The 24,179-nt window shown below is 36.3% G+C and overlaps 1 protein-coding gene and 1 non-coding gene across 2 annotated transcripts in view; both read left to right on the forward strand.

Annotated features, from left to right (window-relative positions):
• The window catches only part of EFCAB3 (EF-hand calcium binding domain 3), a 152,599-nt gene that overhangs the window by 8,191 nt on the left and 120,229 nt on the right, over positions 1 to 24,179 (forward strand). Inside the window, exons 3-12 of the mRNA XM_087441349.1 lie at positions 22 to 72; positions 732 to 836; positions 1,361 to 1,414; positions 2,173 to 2,277; positions 3,209 to 3,262; positions 3,723 to 3,827; positions 12,901 to 12,954; positions 13,464 to 13,568; positions 15,516 to 15,569; positions 16,273 to 16,377. Coding sequence (XP_087297475.1) covers positions 22 to 72; positions 732 to 836; positions 1,361 to 1,414; positions 2,173 to 2,277; positions 3,209 to 3,262; positions 3,723 to 3,827; positions 12,901 to 12,954; positions 13,464 to 13,568; positions 15,516 to 15,569; positions 16,273 to 16,377 — 792 coding nt within the window. The remainder of the gene's footprint in view (positions 1 to 21; positions 73 to 731; positions 837 to 1,360; positions 1,415 to 2,172; positions 2,278 to 3,208; positions 3,263 to 3,722; positions 3,828 to 12,900; positions 12,955 to 13,463; positions 13,569 to 15,515; positions 15,570 to 16,272; positions 16,378 to 24,179) is intronic.
• Positions 13,837 to 13,941, forward strand: LOC147915051 (U6 spliceosomal RNA). The gene has a single exon (XR_015554831.1). It is a non-coding gene; the product is annotated as a U6 spliceosomal RNA (small nuclear RNA).

A 24,179-nucleotide genomic window follows, 5' to 3' on the forward strand; every position in this document is an offset into this window, starting at 1 on the left:
CATTTGTACCTTATCTTACAGATGAAAAAGTTAAACTGAATATGCTCATGGGAAATGTGGAGTCATTCAGAGGTGAGTGAAAGGTTTTAGGGAAAAAATCATTGTAAATAGCAATATTCTGATGCTTTTCTGTTATGCTTTTAAATATTTTATTCTCATCATACTGACATTGTTAGTCCTTTTAGTACATTAATGGTATCTTTTATGCAGTGATCCTGATTCATATTTGGTTATATAGTTTTTGAGCAAAATAACTAAATAATTATGTCTGGTAAAATATCCTATATTCTCTGGATTTTTTTTTCAATAATGCACATCACTTTTCCATTGTTTAAACAGCCAAAAATCTATGTGACCATGATGATTGGTGAGATAAAACATTGGCATAAATCTTTTTATGAATAACATCACACAGGCAAATAAAAAAATATTTACAGAATTTTTTATTTACAGAATTATTTATATAGTCATTTATGTAAGTCATTCTAGGCCTTTATACAATCCCTATTTCAGAGTGTTTATTTGTCTCGTTTTTATTACAGCATTCAAAAAGTATTTTTTTCTCTCTAGAGTTATGAGACTGAGTTCTATTTCTGACATCCTCTAGAGTCTTGTCTCAGCATTTTAACCAACCTTGCTCTTAATCCTGCAGTTAAACTTAGATGACATTCGTATTTTAGAATCATTCATCACACTTAAATTTGTCATCAGTCATTTCCATCTTTTCAAAGGAATCAAGATTAATATCAATGAAATAGATGATGTTTTGAAAAACAAAGGGATAGAACTCACACCTAAGGAACGCTGGAAGCTGCTGAAAACTCTGCCAATTACTTGTGAGCATTTCTGATACCGCTTTGGCCTTGAGTGTATATATTGTTGGGGTAGGCGGGGAATCATTAAAGGTTTATTCAATATATATTCATATTCAACATATTTATTGAGCACTTCCTAGGTCATAGGATTAAAGACAAAGTCCTTGCCCTCATGGAGGCTGTTGTAGGGGGTGGAGCTTACTCTATTGAAATTGAGCTTGAGAACTTCATAAACAAATAAAGATTTTTAAATTGATAAATTTTAATTTAGGATATTAACCTTGAAATGTCTGACAGTCCTAAAGCATAAAGAGAAAGAAGGGGGAAAAGGGAAAGGATGTCAGGTAATAAGGGTCAAGTCAGAAAAAGAGAAAGTTTCAGCATAGTAGAATGGATAAATTTAGAACTTTCTCTACTCCTTCACTTTATTCTTAAATCCATAAGGCAAATCATGTAACATTATTGTCTTTATGAAATAATCTGTACTCTTGTTAAGATTTGCTGTATCACTTTCCCTAAGACGTCAATTATGACTTCTCTTATAGCTGATGGAAAGGTGTATTACAGTCGGTTGCTAGAAGGCTTAAAGACTTTCCAAGGTGAGTGATAAGCATAATAATAAGCAAGTAAAAATGAGATCTTAAAGATCTTTCTATTTCCTTTTGGAAGTCCCTTTAGTTACCTAATGATAACAATAGCTAATTTCTCTTGAGTGTAGTGCCAGGTACTGTTCTAAATGCTTTATATCTACTAACTTATTTAATTCTCGCAGAAATCCTCTGAGGTAGGTACTTATGTTATCACTATTTTACAGATGAGAGATGTTAACTCACTTGCCTAAGGTCATACAGTTTGAACTTGGGAAAAGTCAGGATTTGAACCCACATTCTTAACTACTTTGTTATATTTAAAAATAAGGTTATTAACCTTTTTTATTCCTCTTTATGACTTATATAGTTCAAGTTCAGATAACCATTAAGTCTGTAGAGATAGTTTACTATTATAATGGCAGGTTTCAAACTCAGTAGCCAGAATTATAGCTATTGTTTCTGACATATTCCTCCACTATGAATAATAAATGAATAATGAATAATAAACCTCTTTCATTTTCTTTGCTTTAGATGTCTACAACAAATTTTAACAGAGCGATTTGTAACATGTGTAAGGGAGATGTTCTTTTCCTCACATTCCCCACTCCTATCCCCTGCCACCTTGGTTTTATGTTTTCCTTGAACATCTTCATTGCAACTTTGCTTTTCCCCCTCCCATTAGGGTTTGGTGCGTAGACTTAACTAGAATTTTTTTCATTTTAGGCATAATTTCAAATTTTTCTTATTTCCTCTCTTCCTTTATTAAGGAGGGAAAGTTTTAGAAAATAAAGTAGAAACTGTTCTGGAAATCTTGAACTATAAACTTGAGAATAAAGAAATGAAAGATCTATGGAACCATTTGAAAATTGACAGTGAGTATTTAACTTACCACTTAACACTTCCTTTCAGTAGAATCTCATGGAATTCTTATTCCATTTCATTTAGAAAGTTATAAGTACTGGTAGAGTTATAATCCTCAAGGATGGGAAATAGGACTTCTCATTATTATTCTCAATATTGTCAGAGGACCAATAAGGGCACTGGTAGATTTAGATTTAGCTAGGAAAAACAAGCACTTCAGAAGAAAATAACACGTTATTGAAATAGATGTTGGAAAAGGTCAGAGATTGACAAAACCAAGTGAGAAGGTAAAAAGGGCTTGGAATTATTTGACAAGTAATGTACAAATAGAGGTGATCATATTTTCATTTGACAAATATGAGATGAATGTCAGTTTGGGTTGAAATAGAGGGTCAGTGATATCTGACTTGAGACCAATAATATGGCACTAGAGAGATGTCTTTTTAGGTGAAAAGAACCATTTAGGAAAAGAATTAAAGATCAAATTTAGCAGGTTAAAATACCATCTTTAGAATTCTATAAGGTAGTTGAATACAAGAAAAACATTCAAAGATCAACAAATTTCCTCTATGTAAGCGATGACAACTTGGGAAATTTCATGGAAAAAAGTGACGCCAGAGGCCAGCCTGGTGGCATAGTGGTTAAGTTCGTGCGTTCGCTTTGGCAGCCCAGGGTTCGCCAGATCGGATCCTGGGCGCGGACCTACTCACCGCTTATCAAGCCATGCTGAGGCAGCATGGCTCTTCCCATATAGAAGAGCTACAACTCTACAACTATGACACACAAGTATGTACTGGGGCTTTGGGGAGGAAAAGAAAAAGTAAAAAAAGAGGAAGATTGGCAACAGATATTAGCGCAGGGCCAATCTTCAAAAAAAAAAGAAGTGATCCCATTCCCAATGGCAATATTTTGTCTATATCTGATTTATGCTTTGTATTTCAGATGATAGAAAGATTTCACTGAACTCCCTTATGAATATAGCAAATTTATTTTCTGGTGAGTGACAACTTATGATGAAAAGATACAAAATCAATTTGCTGTGTGTACATATCATATTTTAATTATATATCCCAGTATTCCAAAATTACACACAAGCCTTATTTTACTAATATATTGATGACATATTTGTTTCGAAGAATATAGATGGATTTTTTATTACCTACAGTTTTAGAAGTATCATTTTTTTAAGAAGTCTATTATATTATAGGCTATTTGGCTTGTGTCCATTGTTTTTAGAGCATTAATAAAAGCATTCTTTTGACAAGGCTTAAAGGAAACATGTTCTATTTTAACTCCTTCTTGTGATTCTCTGCAGTTAGATAAGCCTCATTGTGTCCTTGTTCTTCTGGAGTTACATTTCTAGCAAGTTGAGATACTGCAGTTTTATTATAATTTTTTAATTTAGAATTGTTATATATGAAAATGTTCACTTATCCTATTTCTCATCTTTTTAAAGGTAGTAAGATTAACGCCAGTGACACACAACTTTATCTGGGAAATATAGGTATTGAATTAACAAATAAAAAAAGCCAGGAACTACTGGACATACTGCCATTAGATGGTAAGCATTTTGGGCATTGCAATGAATTTCAGAGAATCTTGGGCTTATGAGTTATGTGTATAAAATTCTAGAAGTATAACTGTTTAAAGTCTTATTAAAAATTGAGAGGGGTGACATGAGCAACATGGTGCATAAGGGTTCATCCTTTTTATTCCCATTTTTAATCAATGAATTAGACATCCACACATGAACAAATGCACCTTTGCAAGTGTTTTGGGACCTAGCATCTTATTCCAAGGACCTGGGAGGAATCTCGCCCACCAGTGCTGCTGGTAAGAGACAAACCACCTCCATACGGCTGCAGAACCAGCAGAGCCAGCAAAACTGCCTAGACCTTCTCACCCAATGTCGGACAAAAAATGTTCACAACATCAAGATGTGGAAGCAACCCAAGTGCCCATCAATGGATGAATGGATAAAGAAGATGTGATATATGTATACAATGGAATACTACTCAGCCTTGAAAAAAAGACAAAATCATACCATTTGCAACAACATGGATGGACCTTGAAGGTATTATGCTAAGCAAAATAAGCCAGACAGAGAAAGAAACACCATATGATTTCACTCGTATGTGGAAGAGAAACAAACACATGAATAAAGAGAACAGATTAGTCGTTACCAGAGAGGAGGGGGGGGGGGGGAAGGGGGGGGGGGGAGGGCAAAAGGGGTAAAAAGGCATGTATGTATGGTGATGGATAAAAAGACTCGACTATTGGTAGTGAAACACATAGTCTGTACAGAAACTGATATATAATAATGTACACTTGAAATTACACAATGTTATAAGCCAATATGACCTCAATAAAATAATTAAATAAAGAAAAAATTGGGTGAGTGCTGACCCCAGCAAGCACTCACGCACCAGAGAAAACTTGCAGAAGTCTAGCCTTCCCAAAGGGAGACTCTAGTGCATCATTAGATAAAAGTATGAGTTTGGTCACAGTGGAGAGAAACTTTCCCTGTGCCACCCCTCCCCTAAGGAGGCACTGTGCAGGGCTGATTTTTCCTGAAGCAGTGACCTCTCCCACAGGGGAAAAGGAGAGTGGTGAGTGAATGTCCGGCTACTCCAGAGGGGCAGGACCGGCTGGAGAAACCCATTTCGCTCCACTAGCACCAGAGGACTAAGGTGGGAGCTCTATGACTGGGGGGAGGGAGGATATTGAGAAAGAGGCAGATAAGAATTTCAAATGGCATTAAAGGGATTGCGCTCAGCAGGAAGTCCACTCATGAGCCTCTGGGAGTACCACACCAGGGATCTCCCTACGGGTTTCTCAGGCATCCCCAACACCCAAGTGCTAAACCCACACCTCCCTCCATGCTGCTGCCAGCTCCGTGTGCATGAAGGTCCAAGTACATCCTCCAGAGCAAGCTCTGGGGAGCTCACTCAGAAAACAACCCGCAGTCAGTGGGCAAGGGAGAAACCACAAACTTGAGCTATAACACCACCTACTGGAAAACAAAAGAGGTTTCCAATAACCAACCTGGTGAATTATAAGAACCAGAGAAGATAGTAAAGCTTAAAATTTGGCCACAAGAGGGAGCAAGAAGAGTGAAGCAGGCATACCTTCACAAAGACAGAGGTAAAACTCAGATAACAGCACCACAGAACATAACACCCCATCTGAAGGCAAACAGGCAAAGAGTTTTAAGGAGGCATCTGCTACTTCAAATGCTAAAGCAGAAACACATAACTACAAGGAATATGAAAAATCAAGGAAATATGGCATCACACACACACATACACACACACAAACAAAGATAATTCTCCAACAACGAGGCTCAAGAGCATGGATATTGTGATCTAACTGATAAAGAATTCAAAATAGCTGTTTCGAAGAAACTCAATGAGCTACAAGAAAACTCAGAAAGAAAATTCAATGAAATTAGGAATAAAATAGGCAAACAAAATGAGTTCTTGATCAGGTTGAAATTATAAAAAAGAACCAAACGAATTCTAGAGCTGAAGAATTCAGTGAATGAGAGGAAGAATGCAATAGAGAGCATTGGTATCAGGGCAGACCAGATGGAAGAAAGAATAAATGACTTGGAGGATAAGAATTTTGCAATAACACAGAAGGGAGGAAGGAACAAAGATTTTAAAAGGGCAAAGAAAGCCTAGGTGAGCTATGGGATTCCATCAAAAGATGAATGTTAGATTCCAGAGGAAGAAAAAAGGGAGAAGGGACAGAGAGTTTATTTAAAGAAATAAGAGCTGAGAACTTCCCAAACCTGGGGGAAAACTTGGACGTATAAGTCCACGAAGATAATGGATCACCCTATTATCTCAATGCAAAGAGACTTTCTCCAAGACACATTATATTGAAACTGTCAAAAATAGATAATATTAACTAGATTTATTGTGGTGATCATTTTGCAATATATACAAATATCAAGTCGTTATGTTGTACACCTGAAACTAAGATAATGTTATGTCAATTTTATCTTAATAAAAAAAATCAATGATAAAGAATCTTAAAGGCAGCAGGAAAGAAATGAATGTAACCTAAAATGGAACCCTCATCAGACTATCAATGGATTTCTCAGCAGAAACTCTACAGGCCAGGAGAGAATAGAATGACATATCCAAAGTGTTAAAAGATGAAACTTGCCAGCCAAGAAAACTTTATCTGGAAAAGTTATCCTTCACATATGAAGGGGGAATAAAGGCTTTCCCAGACAAACAAAAGCTGAAGGAATTCACCACCACTGCACCTGCCTTGCAAGAAATGCTGAAAGGAGTTCAAGCTGAAATGAAAAGATGCTAATCAGCAGTATGAAAACATACAAATGTGAACAACACACTGGTAAAAATGAAAAATATACAGACTTATAAATCTCTAATTCTATAATAGGGTAGTGTGTTAAGCACTCGAAAATAGTATAAAGGTTAAAGGAAAATAGTAAAAATAGCTATAGCTACTATAAATTGTTAACAAATACACATATTAAAAAGAGATAAATTGTGACATCAATAATGTAAAAGGGAGAAGTAAAAGGGTGGAGCCTTTCTAGGCAATCAAAGATAAGTTGCTATAAGCCTAAAATGGACTGTTTTATCTATAAGATGTCTTATGCAAGCCTCATGGTAACTACAAAGCAAAAACCTAGGGTAGATTCACAAAAGGTAAAGAGAGGAGAATCAGAGCATACCACCACAGAAAATCATCAATTCACAAAGGTATGCAGAAACAGAGGGAAAAAGAAACAATGGAATGACAAAACAGCCAGCAATTAATAAGATGGCCTTAGTAAGTCCTTACATATCAATAATTACTCTAGATGTAAATGGAATACATTCACCAACCGAAAGGCACAGGGTGGCTGGATAGATAAAAAACAAGCTCCAACTGTACAATGCCTACAAGAGACTCACTTCAGCTTTAAGGACACAAATAGACTCCAAGTGAAGGGATGGAAGAAGATATTCCATGCTAATGGAAACCAAAAGAAAGCGGGGGTGGCTATGCTTATATCAGACAAAATAGATTTTAAGCCAACAATAGTAACAAGAGACAAAGAAAGTCATTATATAATTGTAAAGGGGTAAATTCATTAAGAAGATATAACAATCGTAAATATGTACAAACCCACCATTGGAGCACCCAAATATATTAAGCAAATACTAACAGATCTGAAGGAAGAAATAGACAACAATGCAATAATAGTAGGAGACTTGAATGCCCCACTTTCAACAATGGATAAATCATCTAGACAGAAAATCAACAGGCAAACGATGGACTTGAACCATACATGAGACCAAATGAACCTAACAGACGTCTGTAAAACATTCTATCCAACAGCAGCAGAATACAGTCATGCATCACTTAATAATAGGGACACGTTGTGAGAAATGCATCATTAGGCAATTTTGTTACTGTGCGAACATCATGCAGTGTACTGAAGGGGAACAAAATTTGCCACCCCAAAATGTGTCTCTTTTTAACATGAGGATTATTTTAGGCTGATTTTTTTTTTTTTTTTTTTTTGGTGAGGAAGATTAGCCCTGAGCTAACATCTGCACCCATCTTCTTCTATTTTGTATATGGGATGCTGCCACAGCATGGCTTGATGAGCAGTGTGTAGGTCTGTGCCCGGGATCCGAACTGTGAACCCTGGGCCACCGAAGCAGAGCGCCTGAATTTAACCACTACACCACTGGGCTGGCCCCTAAGCTGATTATTTTTAAGAAACAGAAGACTCAGAAAGTTTGTCTTATTACCTCCCCCTTAACTGCCTAAAAGAATTTAGATTAAAAAACCTGTCTCAGGAAGTGAGCTAGCACCTTAGCTTAACATGAACCACGTGTTAGACAGGGAAGAACCTAGAAAAACCTGTTTGTTGGGCTCCCTCTGTGTCCTTCTGTTTCTGTGTAGCCAAACAAATGTTTATTTTCCAAACATTTGCTCCTTTTCACCTACCTAAGAATTGCCTTCCTTCTCTTTGAAGTCCTTGACTCTCCCTACCCCCAACATCTTCTTTTGTCTTTAGCTAAGGATGGTATATAAGGTGAGGTCTTTGGCCATTTTGGTGAGTTACTCTGTTGTCCTGGGTTTCTCTCATAAATACATGTTATTAAACTTTCATTTGTTTTTCTCCTGTTAATCTGTCTCATGTCAATTTAATTCTTAGACCAGCCAGAAGAACCTAGAAGGGTAGAGGAAAATTTCTTCCTCCCTTACAGTACTTACACAAACATAGATGGTATAGCCTACTACATATCTGCACTATATAGTATTAATCTTATGGGACCACCATTGTATATGCAGTCCATCATTGACTGAAACGTCATTATGCAGTGCACATCTGTACACATTTTTTTCAAGTGCACACAGAACATTCTCAAGGACAGATCATATGATTGAACACAAAATAAGTCTTAAAGTTTAAGAAGATTGAAATCATACCAAGTATGTTATCCAAATACAATGGTAAGAAACTAGAAATCAACAACACAAGGAAAGCTGGAAAATCTACAAATATATAGAAAGTAAACAACACACTCTTGACCAACCAATGGGTCAAAGAAGAAACCAAAAGAGAAATCAAAGAAAATCTTGAAACAACTGAATATGGAAATACAACATACCAAAACCAATGGGATGCTATAAAAGCAGTTCTGTTAGGGAAGTTTAGAATGATAAATTCATATATTGAGAAATTAGAAAGATTGTAAATAACCTAACTTTATACCTCAAGGAACTAGGAAAAAAAGAACAAATTAACCCCAAAGTTAGCAGAAGGAAGAAATAGGAAAGATCAGAGTGGAAATAAATGAAATAGAACCAGAAAAATAATAGAAAAGATCAAAAAAACTAAGAGCTGGTTTTTCAAAAAGATAAACAAACTTGACAAACCTTTAAGGAGACTGAATAAGAAAAATAGACGGGGGGCCAGCCCTGTGGCGTAGCAGTTAAGTGCATGCACTCCACTGCTGGCGGCCCTGGTTCGGATCCCAGGCGTGCACCAATGCACCACTTGTCAGGCCATGCTGTGGTGGTGTCCCATATAAAGTGGAAGAAGATAGGCACAGATGTTAGCCCTGGGCCAGTCTTCCTCAGCAAAAAAGAGGAGGATTGGCATGGATGTTAGCTCAGGGCTGATCTTCCTCACAAAAAAAGAAAAAAAATAGACAACTCAAACCAATAAAATCAGAAATGGAAGAGGAGAAATTACAACTGACATTACAGAAATGCATAGGCTCATAAGAGACTACTAGGAACAATTATAAACCAACAAATTAGATAACCTAAAAGAAATAGATAATTTCCTAGAATCATACAGCCTACTAAGACTGAGTCAAGAAAAAATAGAAACCTGAACAGACTAATAATGAGTAAGGAGATTGAATCAGTAATGAAAATCCTCCCATCCTAGAAAACCCCAGGACCAGATGGCTTCCCTGGCAAATTCTACCAAATGTTTAAAGAAGAATTAATGCCAATCCTTCTCAAACTCTGCCAAAAAATTGAAGAGGAGAGAACACCTCCAAATTTATTCTACAAGGCCAACATCACCCTGGTACAAAAGCCAGATAAAGACATTACAAGTAAAGAAAACTATAGACTGTTATTCCTGATGAATATAGATGCAAAAGTTCTCAACACTATATTAACAAACCAAATTCAAGAACTCATTAAAAGGATGATACACCATGACCAAGTGGGATTTATCCCTGGGATGCAAGGATTGTTCAACATACACAAATCAATGTATGTAATACACCACATTAATAGAATGAAAGATAAAATTCATATTATCATCTGAATAGACGTAGAAAAGCATTTGACAAAATGTGACATATTTGCATCATGAAAACCCTCAATAGATTGGGTATAAAAGGAACATACCTCAACATAATAAAGGCTGTATACATCAAACCCACAGCTATTATACTCAATGGAGAAAAATTGAAAGCTTTTCCTTTAAGATCAGGAACAAGATAAGCATGCCCACTCTCACCACTCTTGCTCAAAATAGTCCTGGAAGTACTAGCTAGAGCAATCAGGCAAGACAAAGAAATAAAAGGCATCCAAATCTGAAAGGAAGAAGTAAAACTGTCATTATTTGCAGATGATATGATCTTATATATTGAAAATCTGAAAGACTCAACTTAAAAAACTGTTGGATCTAATCAACGAATTCAGTAAGTTCCAGGTTATAAAGTCAATACACAGAAATTAGTTGCATTTCTATACACTAACAATGAAACATCTGAAAAAGAAATAAAGAAAACTATTCCATTCACAATAGCATCAAAAACAATAAAATACCTAGGAATAAATGTAACCAAGGAAGTGAAAGATCTATACAATGAATACTACAAGACTATTGAAAGAAATTGAAACAGACACAAACAAATTGAAGGATATCCCATTTTCATGGATTGGAAGAGTTAATATTGTTAAAATTCCCGTGCTACCCAAAGCCATCTATGGATTCAATGCAATTCCCATCAAAATTCCAGTGGTATCTTTCACAGAAATATGAAAAAAAATCCTAAGTATTGTATGGAACCACCAAAGACCCTGAATAGCCAAAGCAGTCATGAGAAAGAAGAACAAAACCTGAGGCATCACATTTCCTGATTACAAACTATACCACCAAGCTTTGGTAACCAAAAAAATATGGTACTGGCATAAAAATAGACACACACACCAATGGAACAGAACAGAGAGCCCAGAGCTAAACTCCTGCATATACAGTCAACTAATATTTGATAAAGGGATCCAAGAAAATCCAATAGGGAAAAAATAGTCTCTTCAACAAATGATGTTGGGAAAACTGGATAACCACATGCAGAAGAATGAAATTGGACCACTATTTAAACAATTCCCAAAAATTAATTCAAAATGGATCAAAGACTTAAATATAAGACCTGATACTATAAACCTCCTAGAAGAAAACATAGGAAAGAATTCCTTGACATTGGTCCTGGCAATGATTTTTTGGATATGACACCAAAAGCACAAACAACAAAAGAAAAATTCAACAAGTGAGACTACATCAAACTTAAAAGCTCCTGCACTAGAAAAGAAACAACTAACAAAATGTAAAGGCAACCTACGGAATGGGAGAAAATATTTGCAAACCATATATAGGATAAGAGGTTAATATCCAAAATATATAAAGAACTCATACAACTCAATAACGAAAAACAAACAATTCAATTAAAAAATGGGCAGAGGATCTGAATAGACATTTTTCCAAACAAGACATACAGATAGCCAAGACGTACATGATAGGTGCTCAACATCACTAATCATCAGGGAAAATCAAAATCACAATGAGATATCACCTCACACCTATCAGAATGGCTATCATCAAGAAGACAAGAGATAAGTGTTGGTGAGGATGTGGAGGAAAGGAAACACTTGTACACTGTTGGTAGAACTGTAAACTGATTCAGCCACTGCATAGAACAGTATAGAGGTTCTTCAAGAAATTAAAAATAGAACTACCATACAATCCAGCAATCCTACTTCTGGGTATATATCCAAAGGAAAACAGGTTATCAAAGAAATGTATGCACTCCCATGTTCATTGCAGCATTATTCACAGTAGCTGAGGTATGGAAACAACCTAAGTGTCAGTCAGTGGATGAATGGATAAAGAAAATGTGGTATATTATATACAATGGAATACTACCCAGCCATGAGAAGAGGAAGTCCTGCCATTTTCAACAATGAAGACATTATGCTAAGTGATATAAGTCAGACAGAGAAAAGCAAAAACAGGATGATATCTCTTATATGTGGAACCTAAAAAAACAGAACTTGAAAAAACAGAGTGGAATTGTGGTTACCAGGGTCTAGGGGGTGGGGGAATGAGAGAGATGTTGTTTAAGGATACATAGTTGCAACCAATAGATAAATAAGTCCTGGAGATCTAATGCACAGTACAGTAATTATAGACAACAAAATTGTATTATAAACAGTAAACTTGCTAAGAGACTAGATCTTAATTGTTCACACCACAAGAAGAAATGGTAATTATTTGATGCAATAGAGGTGTTAGCTAATGATACAATGGCGATCATATTGCAATATAAATGTATTGAATCAGTATGTTGTATACCGTAAATTTACACAATGCTATATGTCAATTATATCTCAATTTTTAAAAATTAAGGGAAAAATAAATGTAGAAAAAGCCAATTCTGACATAAAATATCCTGTCCTTACCATTGAAATCTTAATTTGGGAGTAATGCTCTCTTTGAGGTACTGCTGTTATGGATAAATAGGTTTAAATGTTGGAACCAGCATCTAAAACATGTCTAAAGCTAAAGATAAGAAAAAGTGATAATCAGAAGAGTTGTAGAAAGGAAGGAAAGTACACTTTAGAAAAAAATAAAGGAAAACAATTTATGTTTCAACATGTTAGAGTTCCACTCATAGTACCTCAGATGCCAGAGAAGGAATAGTTAACCTTGAGAATCTTATTCATTTCTTTGCTTCCTTCTTCTTTGGATTATAACTAATAAAAATTTATAAGAATTTACAAATAACTAAATATTACTGTCTTTCTGAATTTCCACTTCTTGATGAACTAAATTGACTCTTATCTTACAGATAATAAGATGGTGTATAAAAATAGGTTGATGTATGGATTGAAGACATACAGAGGTGAGTAAGAAGCATGCCAAGAAAGAGAAAACAGATTTTCAAGCTTTTGCATTTACTTATCTAAAATCTCTCTTAGTTCTCAATGATTAGATTGCTGATGTGTTACTCTGTTTTTTTTATGAGCTGGCATTCTTAGTTGTACACAATCACAATTGGGGAAATAACCTACACTCTTTTGTCACTGTAGCAAATTTCAAGTCTCACTTAATGGTAAGAAATTTGTGTATTTGTTGTCTCTTTGCTATAATTTGTCAGTCTTGCCTGCTCTTCTCTTTCTTCTGAGTAAACTCATCTTAGAAATTGTAATTTCTAAGATGTTTCCTGGAACATTGACAGGGAGAATTTTTCTATTCCTAATCCTCAACTAATTCTTTTGATCACTTCAAGAGCTTTATCGTGCCATTGCTTTTTATTTCCTATTTGTGTTGGTTGACTGATATGACCAAGCATTTTTTCCCTCTTTGGAGTAAATACACACTTCTTTTATTCTTAACCCTTTCTTTCTTAAGGAGGAAAGGTTAATGTCAATAAAATAGATGATGCTCTTGAAAACATGGGAATCCCACTTGAAGAGGAAGAAATTGAGGAACTGTGCAGTCGCCTGCCAGTTGATGGTGAGTATTCCAAGTACACAGTGCCCTATAAGAAAATTTTTGTTTCCCTGTGAGAACATCTCAAGTATACTTGTTAATTTCATGGAAAAAGCCAGAAGCCTATAGAAACCCAATCCTAAATAACGGAGATATATTGTCTCTTAATATTAATCCTAGATAAGATATCGATAATTGCTTATATTGCTGCTTGCAGAGTTCCTATGCCAGAGAGTACCAAAATGAGATGATGGTTAGTGAGATCCAGTAAATGAATTAAAAAACAAAACAAGTGCTTGCTTCGGCAGCACATATACTAAAATTGGAACAATGCAGAGAAGATTATCATGGCCCCTGCGCAAGGATGACGCAAATTCGTGAAGCGTTCCATATTTTTGTGAACATGATGTAATCTATGCAGAAAGAGAAGTATAATGATGTACACCTGAAATTTATGCAATGTTATAAACCAATGTTACTGCAAAAAACAAAAAACAAAACAAAACAAAAAAGTAGATTTCAGGGGTGGGGAGAGAAAATTATGAAAAAATTGAGAGAGTAACAAGCAGAAGGGGAAAAAAGAAAGTGCTGGAAACTAAGTGTTATTTGTACTATTGTAAAATATATATAACATATACCTAACAATTACACTTAATAAATTCATAGGTATCAAACTTTAGATTGCATAGAAATTACCCATTCCCTCAAGATTATGATCAAGTAGGTCTGGGGTAGAGCCCATGAATCTTCATTTTAAATAAGCAACCCCGACTACAGTTCATTTTGTTAAAAGAGCTAACCTTTACAATATAGAGAAAAATATATATTAATATATTTATCTGGGATTAGTAGCTTTTTGCATTGTTTTTAGTAACAGTATCTGATCAAAGCACTCTATTTAACTCTTAGTATCTTGAGCATCTTAACATCTTTACCATCCTGAGATGATTCTGTAGGTTGATTAATAGTTTTATAAGCATCCCAGAAGCTCTGGTTTACCTAAGCTTATCTAATATGGTCTGGTCATGCTTGAAATCAAGACTTTCTGCTTGCCAAAAAACTGGTCTACTTCTTGTCCAACTCTAACCCTTTTTTCACAACTCTGTGCATAACACATGAGCCAAGCAAGACTACGTAAAGCTCCTGTTGGAACTGGAATATGGCCCCACCCTAAATTATCTACAGGGCAGTCTAGCTGAATGTCTCAAAATAAATATTACTACCTATGCTCTGTGAAGGTTACCAAGAGCTGAGTTTTAAAAATACAACTGAAGAAATAAAAATACAACAATAAACCAAAGGGATCCAAAAAACAGAGAGATAGTAAAATTACTTTAAATAAATTTCTATGTTTCAGTGCAATGCTCTATAAAACATGGTAACTATAGTTGATAACTCTGTGTTGTATGATTGAAATTTACTAAGAGAGTAGAACTTAAATGTTCTCACCAAAAGAAAAGATAAATAGGTGAGATAATAGATGTGTTAATTAACTAGATGGGGGAATCCTTTCACGATGATACGTATATTAAATCACCACAATGTACACTAAATATCTTACAATTTTATTTGTCAATAAAGGTGAAATAAAAAACAAAAAAATGAAAATTATTTCTCTTCTTTTTCTTCTCTTCCCTTCTAATGAATGAGGAACACAAAAAGGAAAAGTTGAAGGAATAGAATAAACGTATTTATCATATTTAGATTCTTTTTCTTTTTTCAACCTATGCTTATATAGTGTGAAAATTAAAATATCTAATGAGGAAAAAAAAAAAACTCTAGACAACTGCTAAATCCTTATACTTTACTTCACAGTTTAAGAATTTTATGTAATTGGGACCTGTATTAGCCTGCTCAGGACCTTATCTCCAAATACAGTCACATTGAGAGTTAGGGCTTCAACATATGAATTTGAGGGAACACAATTCAGTCCATAGCAGGACTATATCTAAATTTTGTCTCATCTTGTAGATGAGAGAGGAGTTAAACTGGCTAAACTTCTGGATGAAGTGCATGAACTTCTAGGTGAGTGAGAAGAAATGATGAGAAGGCATAATAAAAGTAATCTATTAATACTTAACAAAAGAAGTTATTTTTAAAGTATTTTCTGATATTTTCTCATCCTATCCATGACATATTAATCCTGCCATTCTATCTCTTTTAATTGGTAATATATACATAACTACAGAGACAGCTTTATAAACTAAATGTTATCCATTATTATAATCAGTTGTTACCTACATCTTATTAAAAGGCCACAGTGTAATGCCTAAATAACAAGCCCTCCGTTCTTTGGAGTTTTTCAATAACAGAATTTCTTTTTCTACTGTTCTAATAGTAAAATGGCAGGGCAAATTACACATACAGGTAACATGACCACTGTGAACAAGCTCATAAGTCAGGCAAAAATAAAACAATAGAGCAAATATTACATGCTGGCAGAATTATTTACACCTGCAAATTTCGTGGACTATTATAAAAATACCAGCTTTCTGTGTGCTGTGTTTGTTCCTTGTTCCCAACATTGAAGAACTCCCTTTTACCAGAAAGAAATTCTATTTCTGAATCCTTCTTCTAATTCTATGTAATTAGACAACACTCAGTGTTTCCATTGCTGTTTATCCTATATTTGAGGATAATGCTACACAAACATGGTTGATGTTGTTATTATTATTATTATTATTTTAAGTTTGAAATGTGACCTTTTACCATTATTTTCTTTCTTAAGGGGATGAAATTAACTGTGATGACCTGGAAAATATTCTGGAAAACATAGGGTTAAGACTCCAACTGAAGGAAAGCTCTGTGTTGATGAAAAGTTTGCCACTTGATGGTGAGCATTTAATTTACCAATGAGATATTCATCCATCCAATAAAAGTTAATTGATTGTCATTAGGTACCAGACATTATACTAGGCTCTGAGTCATAAAGATGAATAAGACAAAGTCCAGGTCCTGAAAGCACTCAATGTAGAGATGGACAGCACATACCAAAAAAAACAAAACAAATGCTATACACTATGATACGTGCTATAATATTAATAAATATCTACTTTTCTGAAAGTAAAAAGAGAAATTGACTATGCCTGGAGACTCTAAGGCTTCACAGAATGGATATTATTTCAAATGGGCCTGAAAGTTTTGACAGTAGGAGGTGGCAAGAACTAAAAATAAAAGCATTGCAAAAAGGTACAGAGGCATACTTGTCCATGGCAAGTTTGGGGAACCATTTATAATCTCATGATGATATTGTATAGAGTACACAGTGATATTCACATTATGTGGAAAAATACTGTATTAATTTGACTCAATCTAATCAATAATTCACATATAATCCATCTGTGAAATTAGGATAATAATGCTTATCTACAATGATGATGTTGAGGATAAACAAAATGGTGGATGTGAAATATGAAAAATTCTTTTTAAATATTTAAAATATAAAATAAAGATATTAGTTATTAGATTTTTAATTGTAAAAATCTAATTATGTTTATTAAATAATTTCTACATTTAAGGCGTTTTTCTAGATTCCGAAGATTTGAAAATATATGCCAGAGTCTTGCTGCTCAAAATAAAACAGTCTTTGGACTTAAAAAGTTCATAATCTAGTCAAGTAGGTAAGACAGAGCGACATATCTTGAGCTTCTGGATAAATATTGCAAACTAAATATTTGCATTTATCTTTGCCACTTTCTAAAATACTAAAAGGGTATAAAAGAAATTAAAAAGGCATAATCCACAAAGACTGAGAGAATGATAGAGAACATTATAGCAGATGAGGGGTGTCAATTAAATTTTGAAAAACAGAAAGTGAATGAAAGACCATAAAAGGTGAAAACTGAGTCAGAAAGGGGAAGTAAACAAGAAGCAATCCACTCCATGTCACAAAACTGTAAAAGGCTCAGGAAGTGGAGGCACCAGTTACCTCTAAAGTCAGCAGTGTGGGATATGGTTGAAAATAGAAGAATTGGTGGAAAGTCTTTTAAAAGAGCAATTTGATCTACAGATCTCCTTCCTCACTCCACAACCAAACAAGTATCCCTTATCCAGGCAGCATAGAGACTTATTCTCTGCAGATGTTAGACTTGAGAGACTCTGGAATATCAGACTCAGCCAAGATTGGGAGTGAATTCTCTACTGAACCAGGGAGATTAGCTGAAAGTCAACATATTGCGTAGTGAGATCCCCCAAGTCATCTCCTCCCACTGGCCTGCCTAAATGCTGGCAGTGAATTCTAATATCCTTCATTCAGATACTGACATCTGCAGCCTGCAAAAAAAAGGTAGAGAGATACTGATATTTGTGCTACTGCAACAAAAACACCTCACTCTTAAACAACAAAGAATCATATGACTTATAAGAAAGATCTCTTATATGAAAGACAGAAATAAGAACTAGTGGAAAAGAAGGAACTTGGAGGAAATAGTCAAAGGAGAAAGCAGGAAAATAATTCAAAACTATTTTAACTAATATCCTCAGAAAGATGAGAAAGGCCATAGTTATGAAACGAGAAAAGGAAGCTATGCAGCAAGATATAAGGCACTACGAAAAAGGAACACTTAGAAAACAGAAAAAGTTCTTTGGAAAAAAACAGCAGAAATTTAGAAATTCAATGGAAGGGCTGGAAGATTAATTTGAATATTAGAACAAAAATACAAAAGAGGTGGAAAATAGGAGAGAAAAGATAAGAAAATCAATCCTAAAACTCCAACAAATGAATAATATAATTCCAAAAAAAGAAAATAGGGGAGGAAACTATAAAATAAATCATATAAGAAATGTCTCCATGTCTGAAAGAATATGACTCTAGATTGAAATGGCTCACCAAGTACCTACCACAAGGAATGGAAAAAGACCCACACCAGAATATGTAGTGAAATACTGCAACACTAGAAATAGATTTCAAAAGTTTCCAAAGAGAAAGAAGCAGGTCACATAGAAAGTTTTGGGAATATGAATGGTATTGGACTTAACAACAACTCTGGAAGCTAAAGACAATTGTGTAATACTTTCAAAATTATTAGAAAATTTGTTTCCAACCTGGAAAATCCAGCTAAACTATCAAGCAAGTGTGAGGATAAAATGCATATTCTCACATATATCAAAATAAAACATTTTTTGCACAAAGGTTCAGAAAAAAATTTCCCATGTAAATACCATTTCTTAAGAAACTACTGGTTGAAGTGACGTCACCAAGATGGCAGAGTAGGAGACCCTAGCCTCCTTCCCCCAACAAAGATCAACAATTAGACAGCTAACCACCAATGAAAATAGCTCTGGGAGAGCTCAGGAGTCCACTTAAGAAGCTGAAGCAACACAGTGGAGCAAAAACCCTGAGAATAACCACATAAAATGGGTAAGAAGAACAGTTTCATTTTGCCTGCATCATCCCATCCCCCAGGCTAGCAGTGCTCAGTGCCAAGAGCGAACTCCTCAGCCCAAAAGAGTTCGCCTCACAAGAAAAGGAGAGTGGACTGAGTGACCAGCTTCCCCATCCTTTGGGGGCACTACACAAAGGACCTGATAAGGTTTCACCCCACCCAGAGACCAGCAAAGCTGAAACATCTAGAGATGGCTAGGAACAGAGATGAAGAGAAAGGGCTACCAGTATCAGCCACGTAGTGGGAGCAACCATGCATCCCAGTGGCCTAATCTACAGATGACCCCAGCAGCTTTCACTGCTGAGGACCTCAACAGCCCTTGTGAACACTGCAGATCCTCCTCAGCTTTCATCACTGAGGACCTCATTGCAGACCCCAGCAGACTGATCCACAGAGGACCCCAACAACTTTCACTGCTGAAGAAACCAACAGACAACACAGCCACTGCAGACTCCCTGCAGATTTTGCCACTGAGGTTTACACCCTACAGGTTTTTGTGTCACTATGAGTGTGTCTTGTCTCTATGAGTGTGTCTGCAGCCAGCCCCTGCTATTATGGATGCACCTGCAGACAGCCCCCACAGCCAAGCATGTGCAAACCATTGGCTCCAGCCACCACTGCTGCATGCCCTGGTCCCTAGCCACTGGAGTTGGAGGTGCTGCTGAAGATTCCAAAAGCCCTTGAAGCCACTGCAGACCTTCCACAGCTCTCACCAAGGAACACACAGTTATCAATGTCATGGACCCCAGGAGCCTGAGCAGACAAGACACCACAAATCCCCAGACCTGTAGCCACCACACACCCCCACACTTGGTGCCACACACTCTACACCCAGGGACACAAGATGCTCCAGTGTGCCCCTATACACAATTGAAGGTCTTTCCTTACCAAAGACAGTCCATAAAGTCTGGAAGAGGTGACTTCTTTAAATGTGCAGACACATTCACAAGCCTACAGGGATCACAAAGAATCAGGCAAATGTGATACCACCAAAGAAACACCGTAAAATTCCAGTAACTGACCCCACAGATATGGAAATACACAAATTTCTTGACAAGGAATTCAAAACAATTGTTCTCAAGATGCTCAGAGAGCAAGAAGAGAACCCAGATAAACAATTTAATGAAATAAAGAAAACAATATAAGAACAGAATGAGAAGTTCAACAAAGAAATGGAAAACATAAAAAAGAACCAAATAAATTCTGGAGGTGAAAAATGCAATGACTGAACTGAAGAATTCAATAAAAAGCTTAGAAACCAGGCTGGATGGACCAAACAGAAGAAAGAATCAGTGAACCTGAAGAAAGATCATTTGAAATTATCCAGTTAGAGGAAGAAAAAGAACAGAGAATGAAAAGGAATGAAGAAAGCCTATGGGACTTATGGGACACCATTAAGAGAAACAATCTATATATATATATATACGTATAAAATATATATATATATATTTGTGTGTGTGTGTGTGTGAGGAAGATCAGCCCTGAGCTAACATCCATGCCAATCTTCCTCTTTTTTTTTATTTCGCTGGGGAAGACCAGCCCTGGGCTAACATCTGTGCCCATCTTCCTCCACTTTATGTGGGATGCCACCACAGCAGGGCCTGACAAGTGGTGCATTGGTTCACGCCCGGGATCCAAACCCGGGCCACCAGCAGCGGAGCATGCGCACTTAACCGCTACGGCATGGGGCCGGCCCAAAACAATCTATATATTATTGGGTATCAGAAGGAGAAGAAGGAAAATTTAAAAAAAAAAAAAAAAAAGGAGAAGAAGGGAAGAAAGGGGCAGAAAGCTTATTTAAAGAAACAATGGCTGAAAACTTCCCAAATCTGGGGAGAGATCTGGACATCCAAGTTCATGAAGGTCCCCATACAAATTCAACCAAAAGAGATTTTGCCAAGACGTATTATAATAAAACTGTCAAAAATCAAAAACAAAGGGATAATCTTGAAAGCAGCAAAAGAAAATAGTCTTGTCACTTATAAAGGAACCCCCATAAGGATATCAGTGGATTTCTGAGCAGAAACCTTGCAGATGAGACATGCTATATTCAAAGTGCTGAAAGATAAAAACTCCAAACAAGAATACTTTACCCTTCTTACCCTAGAAAAATTGTCCTTCAGAAATGAAGAAGAGATAAAGATATTCCCAGACAAACAAGAGCTGAGGAAGTTTATCACCAATTTACCTGCCTTAAAAGAAATGCTGTAAGGAGTTCTTCAAGCTGAAATGAAAGGATGCTAATTGGTAACATGAAAACATATGAAATTGTACAACACACTGGTAAAAGTAAGTATATAGTCAGAATCAGAATCCTCTAATATGTAATATGATAGTGTGTTAACAACTTAACTCTAGTATAAATATTAAAGGATAAAAGCCTTATAAATAGCTATAGCTACAATAATTTGTTGATGGATACACAATACAAAAAGATGTAAATTGTGACATCAAAATCATAACATGTGAAGAGTGACGTCAGCATCATGGCAGAATGAGCTTTTCCATAAATTCTCCCCAAAAGATACAACAAAAAGGACATTCACGTACCGACAAAGGACACTCACACAGCACAAAAGGACATCAGAGAGACCCACGCAGCCACACATGTGAGAGTGGACATGCTGGAGCCCCAAGAGGAAGAGGGGAGAGGTAAGGAGAAATCCTCCCCCTCCCCATCAGATCAGCAACTCAGGTCTGTGTGGCTCCAAGAGAGGGGAGAGGGGCGGCCCTCCACGGGAAAACCGTAGTGCTCCAAGTTCTCTCAGCCTGTGGGAAACTCCCACACAGAGGAGTCAGAACTGCTGCAGGGGTGCTGTCAAAATCTGAGCACCCCAGGAGAGCAGATAGCAAGGGAAGAGCTAGAAGCCCCCCAGGAGCCCTCCGGCGTCAGGCAGGCAAAAGAGAGAGCCCCTCACCCCCCACACGCCCGGCACTGCAGCTCAGCCAATCAGTTAGAGCAGCTGCAGCGCAGCCACAGAGCAATCACAGAGCAGCCAAGGAGCAGCCACAGAGCAGCTGCAGATCACAGGGGGCTCAGATTACACAGCCCTTGCCCTCCACCCAGTGGTGGCAGGTGGAAACTGCAACCAGATATTTCCAGGATAAGGAAAAACAAAGCGAATACAGCAATCAAGATGCAAAAGTACATTAAATCGCCAAACCAGAAGGAAAATGAGAAGCACCCAGAAATCAACCCTGAAGGCACAGAAATTCATAACCTAAATGACAGAGAATTCAAAATAGCAATCATAAAAAAGGTCAATGAATCACAAGAAAACACAGATAAACAATTCAACAAGATGAGGAATTTCTTCACAAAAGAAATTGGAATCATAAAGAAAAACCAATCAGTACTGATAGAGATGAAGAGCACAATGGAGGAGATAAAGGAAAATGTGGAATCTTGAAAGAACAGAACTAACAATAGGGAGGAAAGAATTAGCATTATTGAGGATAGGAATACAGATATACTCCAGTTGCAGGAGGAGAGAGAACTAAGACTAAAAAGAAATGAAGAAAGTCTCCGAGAAATATCCAACTCAATTAGGAAAGGTAGCATAAGAATCATAGGCATTCCTGAGGGAGGAGAGAGTGAAAAAGGAACAGAGAGCCTATTCAAGGAAATAATAGTCGAGAACTTCCCAAATATGGGGAAGGAACAGGATGTACCAGTAAATGAGCTAATATGTCGTCTAAATACATCAACAGGAGAAGGTCATCTCCAAGGCATATAGTAATAAAGCTGGCAAAAGTCAATGACAAAGAAACAATATTAAGGGCAGCTAGACAAAAACAAAAAATAACGTACAAAGGAATTCCCATCAGGCTCTCAAGCACTTTTCTCAACAGAAACTTTACAGGCTAGGAGAGACTGGAAAATCCTGAAAGACAAAAACTTTCAGCCAAGAATACTCTATCCAGCAAAAATATCCTTCAGATATGATGGAGAAATAATAACTTCCTGGGACAAACAAAAGCTAAGGGAGTTCATGGCCACAAGACCCCCACTACAAGAAATGCTCAAAAAGGCCCTCATGCCTGAAAAAAAGAAGAGAAAGGGAATACAAAGCTTGGAGTAAGGAGAAAAATAGGTAGACAAAATGAGAAAAATAGTAGATCTTTATCAGAATCGGTTAGCAAACACTTAAATATCAAAATCAAAGATCAAAGGAAGGAAAACATCAAAAATAAATATAACCTCATCACTTTAAACACACACCCATAACACAAGATGGAATAAGTTGTGACAATAATAACTTAGAAGAGAAAGAGGAAAGAGATTGAATCGACTTAATCTAAGGAAATTAGAGGCCATCAGATAATGAAATATCTCATCATTTTTTATAAATCTCGTAGATTTAGTGGTAACCCCAAGGTAACCACTAAACAAATAATCAGACCAGAATCACATATGATAAATAAAGAGAAAACTAAAAGAGTCATAGGACAGAACTACCAAACTAAATTGGTAGTCTGAAACACATGGGATGAGAAACAAAGGATATACAAAAGAACCAGAACATAAGCAATAAAACAGCAACATTAAGCCCTCATATATCAATAATCACTCTAAATGTAAATGGATTGAACTCCCCAATCAAAAGACACAGAGTGGTGGGATGGATTAAAAAGCAAGACCCAACAATATGCTGCATCTAGGAAACACATCTCAGCTCTAAAAACAAACACAGGCTCAGAGTGAAAGGATAGAAGACAATGCTCCAAGCTAATGGCAAACAAAAGAAAGCAGGTGTTGCCATACTCATATCAGACAAAGTAGACTTCAAGAAAAAAACACGTAATGAGAGACAAAGAGGAGCAATATATAATGATAAAATGGACACTCCACCAAGAAGACATATCAATTATAAATATATATGCACCCAACATTGGAGCACCAAAGTACATAAAGCAACTATTAACAAACCTAAAAGGAGATATTAACAACAACACAATAATAGTAGGGGATCTTAATACCCCACTTACATCAATGGATAGATCATCAGGCAGAAAGTCAATGAGGAAATAATGGACACATGAAAAACTAGACAAGATGGACTTAATAGACATATACAGAGCACTCCACCCAAAAACAACTGCCTACACGTTCTTCTCAAGCATGCATGGAATATTCTCAAGGATAGACCCTATGTTGGGAAACAAGGCAAGCCTCAATAAATTTCAGAAGATTGAAATCATAACAAGCATGTTTTCAGACCATAATGCCATGAAACTAGAAATCAACTAC

This window comes from Ceratotherium simum, chromosome 16, assembly GCF_057802395.1.
Source record: "Ceratotherium simum simum isolate JZ-2026a chromosome 16, ASM5780239v1, whole genome shotgun sequence".
NCBI lineage: Eukaryota > Metazoa > Chordata > Mammalia > Perissodactyla > Rhinocerotidae > Ceratotherium > Ceratotherium simum.